This window comes from Polypterus senegalus, chromosome 7, assembly GCF_016835505.1.
Source record: "Polypterus senegalus isolate Bchr_013 chromosome 7, ASM1683550v1, whole genome shotgun sequence".
NCBI lineage: Eukaryota > Metazoa > Chordata > Cladistia > Polypteriformes > Polypteridae > Polypterus > Polypterus senegalus.
In genome coordinates, this window is record NC_053160.1 from 27,780,475 (window position 1) to 27,786,474 (window position 6,000).

At 39.0% G+C, this 6,000-nt stretch overlaps 1 protein-coding gene across 1 annotated transcript in view; it reads left to right on the forward strand.

The window, feature by feature from the left end:
• The window catches only part of ap3b1a (adaptor related protein complex 3 subunit beta 1a), a 344,324-nt gene that overhangs the window by 63,052 nt on the left and 275,272 nt on the right, over positions 1-6,000 (forward strand). The window contains exon 5 of the mRNA XM_039758392.1: positions 3,414-3,574. Within this exon, the coding sequence (XP_039614326.1) occupies positions 3,414-3,574 (161 nt within the window). The remainder of the gene's footprint in view (positions 1-3,413; positions 3,575-6,000) is intronic.

The following is a 6,000-nucleotide window of genomic DNA, read 5'->3' on the forward strand; positions in this document are numbered from 1 at the left end:
AACCCGCCTACCAAATTTCTTGAAGATGGGCCCATAAGTAACTGACTGTTGAAAAGTTCAATATGGCGGCTGACAGTGGCATCATACTACTGAAATAAGTACCAAATTTCAGCCTTCCACCTACACGGGAAGTTTGGAGAATTAGTGATGTTGGAAAGTTCAATATGGCGGCTGACTGTGGCGTCATACCCCCAAAATAAGTATGTACATTGGTTTCGGTTAGCGCAGGGAAGACGCCTACCAAATTTCGTGAAGATGGGGCCATCAATAAGAAAGTTCAACATGGCAGACGTTGTTGACCGTTACGCATAGAATTTCGAAATGAAACCTGCTTACCTTTTGTAAGTAAGTTGTAAGGAATGAGCCTGCCAAATTTCAGCCTTCTACCTACACGGGAAGTTTGGAGAATTAGTGACGTTGGAAAGTTCAATATGGTGGCTGACAGTGGCGTCATACCACCGAAATAAGTACGTACATTGGTTTCAGTTAGCGCAGGGAAGCCGCCTACCTAATTTCGTGAAGATGGGGCCATGAATAAGAAAGTTCAACATGGCGGGCGTTGTTGACCGTTATGACCGTTACGCGTAGTATTTCGAAATGATACCTGCTTAACTTTTGTAAGTAAGCTGTAATGAATGAGCCTGCCAAATTTCAGCCTTCTACCTACACGGGAAGTTGGAGAATTAGTGACGTTGGAAAGTTCAATATGGCGGCCGACAGTGGTGTCATACCACCGAAATAAGTACGTACATCGGTTTTGGTTAGCGCAGGGAAACCACCTACCAAATTTTGTGAAGATGGGGTCAGCCTTCTACCTACACGGGAAGTTGGAAAATTAGTGATGTTGGAAAGTTCAGTATGGAGGCCGACAGTGGCGTCATACTATCGCAATAAGTACGTACATCGGTTTCGGTTAGCGCAGGGAAGCCGCCTACCAAATTTCGTGAAGATTGGGCCATAAATAAGAAAGTTCAACATGGCGGACGTTGTCGACCGTTATCGACCGTTATGACCGTTACTTGTAGAATTTCGAAATGAAACCTGCTTAACTTTTGTAAGTAAGCTGTAAGGAATAAGCCTGCCAAATTTCAGCCTTCTACCTACACGGGAAGTTGGAGAATTAGTGAGTGAGTGAGTGAGTCAGTCAGTCAGTCAGTCAGTGCTTTGCCTTTTATTAGTATAGATTATACGATAGAATGCACATCTAATAGTAAACTAAATGTAAAAACATTGAATGACACTGAGAAAACCTTGAACAACAGAAAAAACTAACATTGCAAGAGTTTGCGCTATAGCCTTATGACCCGATCGCTGTAAACACTTTTTTTAATGAAAAAAATGAACATTTGAAAAATCCGTAATTTAATAAAGCAGCAAGAAAAGTTACACTGCCACAATGCACGCTACGAACCAACCGCTGTAAACAGAACTGAAAACAAAAACAAGCCTTTTCTACCTTATGCGTCCAGCCTTCCCTCTCTCACTTGCTCGCTCGCTCGCTCTCTCTCTCTCGTGTGTGTGTGTCTCTTTCTAGAGCCTGGAGCGCCTTGTGCGCCTGTGTGTGTGCCTTTGTCTTGCGCCCTGTGTGTGTGTGCCTGTGTCTCGCGTGCCTGTGTGTGTGTGTGTGTGTGTGTGTGTGTGTGTGTGTCGCGCTCCCTCTCTCTCTCTTGCTCGCTCGCTCGGTGCACAGGAAATGCACAGGGATAGACTGAACATGTACAAACCGAAAGGGAAACTGGCTTGTTCGTATACCGAGTGTGTGGCCGTGAACCGAGGCAAAAGTTTGGTGAACTTTTTGGTTGTAAACCGAGTTGTACATGTACCGAGGCGTTCGTGAACCGAGGTTCCATTGTACTTTGAATTGTAAGAAATAACTTTGACTTGAAAAATACTTATCCTTTAATGGAAAAAGTACTACAAACTTATCTTTCTGGTTAAGTATTTTACTTTATTTGAGCTGAAGAGAAAATATTTTTTGTGAGGTAGGGAGAGTTTATTTATTTTTTAATTAAAGTAGAAGTTGTTTATCAGTATAACTGTGCTTAAACAATCTGAGTGAGCTAAAAAAATATGTTGATGTTTGTTTTGTTTAATTCATCTAAATTAATTTTGAGGAGCTATGTTATGCTAATCTTAAATTTTATATACTAAAAAACAAATTGCATCATCATTTGTTTTGTTCCATATTTTCAGTTTTTTTTTTTTATTTAGATTAATGTTAGAATTAGAAACAGTTTTATTTTATAATGTAGAAACTGTTTTATTTTATAAACATTTTTCATTTTAATTTTTAGTGATTTCTGGTTTATTTTTTTTTTGTTCTTTCTGTTTTTCTTATCCCATTTCATGTTCATGGGTAGAAGGCAGTAATCCTCTCTGGATTGGGTGCAACAGGGCACACTAATACATACACCTGTACTTACTAATATGAGAGTAATAATTTAGAGTGGGCAGTTAACCTAACCTGAAGTTTTCTGGGATGTGGGAGAAATATTCACATGGACATGGAAGAACATACTTTGTCTGGGATTCAAAACTAGGACTCTGGAAGTCTATTATGCCAATCAATTTTCATGTCTTACATTGAAGCTATGGTTGATTCTTAGGTAAACGTTTATATTTATGTCTTTTCATCTGTGTAAATTAAACTGTTGAAATATTTGTATTTTAAAAGAAAAGTTTAAAGTGAAAGTAGAGTGCTGATGTACAAGTAAAAAAATGACGTATTAAGATTCCTTTTCAATCTTTAGTCTTCAGAACCTTAAAACTGCCAGCAGACATCCCCAGTGGAGATAGTCATTTTAAAAACTTCTCTTTCAGCCCCCACTATGACATCAAAAACCTATTTCAGCCCCTGCTAGTTCTCAATCATACTTCAATTTAGTTTAACATCAGTCTTGGGGAAAAAAAGGTATTTGTAGATTTGTTACATACAGCTGGCACAGCACTTACGTTTGTGTGTCCAAGGTGCTGTATCTGTAATGCCCCATTGGTGCAAGAGGTTGAAAATCTACAACACAAAGTTTTATTTTATTTGAAAAATGATATATAAAGAAATTTCATAACACAAAAGGCATGAATTCAAACACATATTCATTTTGGGGAATAATAAGGCAGTTCAATATATTCTTGCATTTACTTAGAATTTATATATTTTTTTGTGCAATGCTGTTCAAGCTAAAGCTTAGATATTGAAATAAGTATGACGAGACAGTCTATTCACAACTATTTTTGATTTATTCCCCTCCTTTCATATATCAACTTTTTCTTAAGCAAACTTTGTGTACCTCCTTGATTTAATTATATAAAAACCATTAACTACCATGATTTAAAAATTATAAAAAGCAACATTTTAAAGATAAACTATGTAATGTATTAGCTTACCTTATTTTATTTGTCTTGTGTTTTTATAGGATCCCAACCAGCTCATCCGTGCAAGTGCTCTGCGAGTTTTATCCAGTATCAGAGTTCCTATTATTGTTCCAATCATGATGCTGGCGATTAAAGAAGCAGCTAGTGATTTGTCGCCATATGTTAGGAAAACTGCAGCTCATGCAATCCAGAAACTTTACAGGTAAATGGATTTGTTTTGAACTAAAATCTTACATTTTTATTTAATTAGATATTTGTCAGAATCTTTCTGACAGAAAAGTACCACTTACCAGTTAGTATCTGATAAGCATATACTGTGTGTCATGTGCTTATACATTATTATTACTTAGGTAGCTGTCCCTGGACAAGTTGCATGAAAGATGTATCATATTTTGCCATGATTTTATATATTAGTATGCTATAAATTCTGTCTAGTGAAATGAAATAAAAAGTACTACAGAACCATTTCTGAATTTTTTTTTAATTTAATTATCCTATTTTGAAGCCTCTGTGTAATATAAAACAAAATATTAGTATTGAACCCAACTAAAGTTCCCTCAAAGAATATGGCTAAATGTGATTTAAGTGTGTGTGTGTGTGTATGTATGTAAGGTCTTATATAGACAGGTGTGTGGCTTTCCTAATCAAGTCCAATCAGTATAATCAAACACAGCTGGACTCAAATGAAGGTGATCTCAAGGATGATCAGAAGAAATGGAAAGCACCCGAGTTAAATATACGAGTGTCACAGCAAAGGGTCTCAATACTTAGGACCATGTGATATTTCAGTTTTTCTTTTTTAATAAATCTGCAACAATTTAATTTTTTTTTTTTTGTCTGTCAATATGGGGTGCTGTGTGTACATTAATGATGAAAAAAATGAATTTAAATTATTTTAGCAAATGGCTGCAATAAAACAAAGAGTGAAAAATTGAAGGGGGTCCCACGTACCCACTGTGTGTGTGTGTGTGTATATATATATATATATATATATATATCTCTATATCTCCATCCAATTTTCAACCTGCTGAATCCGAACACATGGTCATGGGAGTCTGCTGGAGCCAATCCCAGCCAACACAGGGCACAAGGCAGGAAACAATCACCGGGCAGGGTGCCAACCCACCGCAGGACACACACAAATATACCCACACACCAACCACACACTAGGGCCAATTTAGAATCGCCAATCCACCTAACCTGCATGTCTTTGGACTGTGGGAGGAAACCCACGCAGACACGGGGAGAATATACAAACTCCACACAGGGAGGACCCAGGAAGTGAACCCAGGTCTACTAACTGCGAGGCAGCAGAGTACTGTATAGATATATACAGTATATATATAGATATAGATATAGATATAGATATATATATATATATAGATATGTTTGTGTGTATGTGTGTATATATATAGATATAGATATAGATATATATAGATATGTGTGTGTATACAGTGCATCTGGAAAGTATTCACAACGCATCACTTTTTCCACATTTTATGTTACAGCCTTATTCCAAAATGGATTAAATTCATTTTTCCTCAGAATTCTACACACAACACCCCATAATGACAACGTGAAAAAAGTTTACTTGAGGTTTTTGCAAATTTATTAAAAAATCACATGTACATAAGTATTCACAGCCTTTGCTCAATACTTTGTTGATGCACCTTTGGCAGCAATTACAGCCTCAAGTCTTTTTGAATATGATGCCACAAGCTTGGCACACCTATCCTTGCCCAGTTTCACCCATTCCTCTTTGCAGCACCTCTCAAACTCCATCAGGTTGGATGGGAAGCGTCGGTGCACAGCCATTTTAAGATCTCTCCAGAGATGTTCAATCGGATTCAAGTCTGGGCTCTGGCTGGGCCACTCAAGGACATTCACAGAGTTGTCCTGAAGCCACTTCTTTGATATCTTGGCTGTGTGCTTGGGGTCGTTGTCCTGCTGAAAGATGAACGTCGCCCCAGTCTGAGGTCAAGAGCGCTCTGGAGCAGGTATTCATCCAGGATGTCTCTGTACATTGCAGCAGTCATCTTTCCCTTTATCCTGACTAGTCTCCCAGTTCCTGCTGCAGAAAAACATCCCCACAGCATGATGCTGCCACCACCATGCTTCACTGTAGGGATGGTATTGGCCTGGGGATGAGCGGTGCCTGGTTTCCTCCAAATGTGACGCCTGGCATTCACACCAAAGAGTTCAATCTTTGTCACATTAGAACAGAGAATTTTGTTTCTCATGGTCTGAGAGTCCTTCAGGTGCCTTTTGGCAAACTCCAGGTGGGGCTGCCATGTGCCTATTACTAAAGAGTGGCTTCAGTTTGGCCACTTGACCATACAGGCCTGATTGGTGGATTGCTGCAGAGATGGTTGTCCTTCTGGAAGGTTCTCCTCTCTCCACAGAAGACCTCTGGAGCTCTGACAGAGTGACCGTCGGGTTCTTGGTCACCTCCCTGATTAAGGCCCTTCTCCCCCGATCGCTCAGTTTAGATGACCGGCCAGCTCTACAAAGAGTCCTGGTGGTTTCAAACATCTTCCACTTACGGATGATGGAGGCCACTGTGCTCATTGGGATCTTCAAAGCAGCAGAAATATTCCTGTAACCTTCCCCAGATTTGTGCCTGTATGT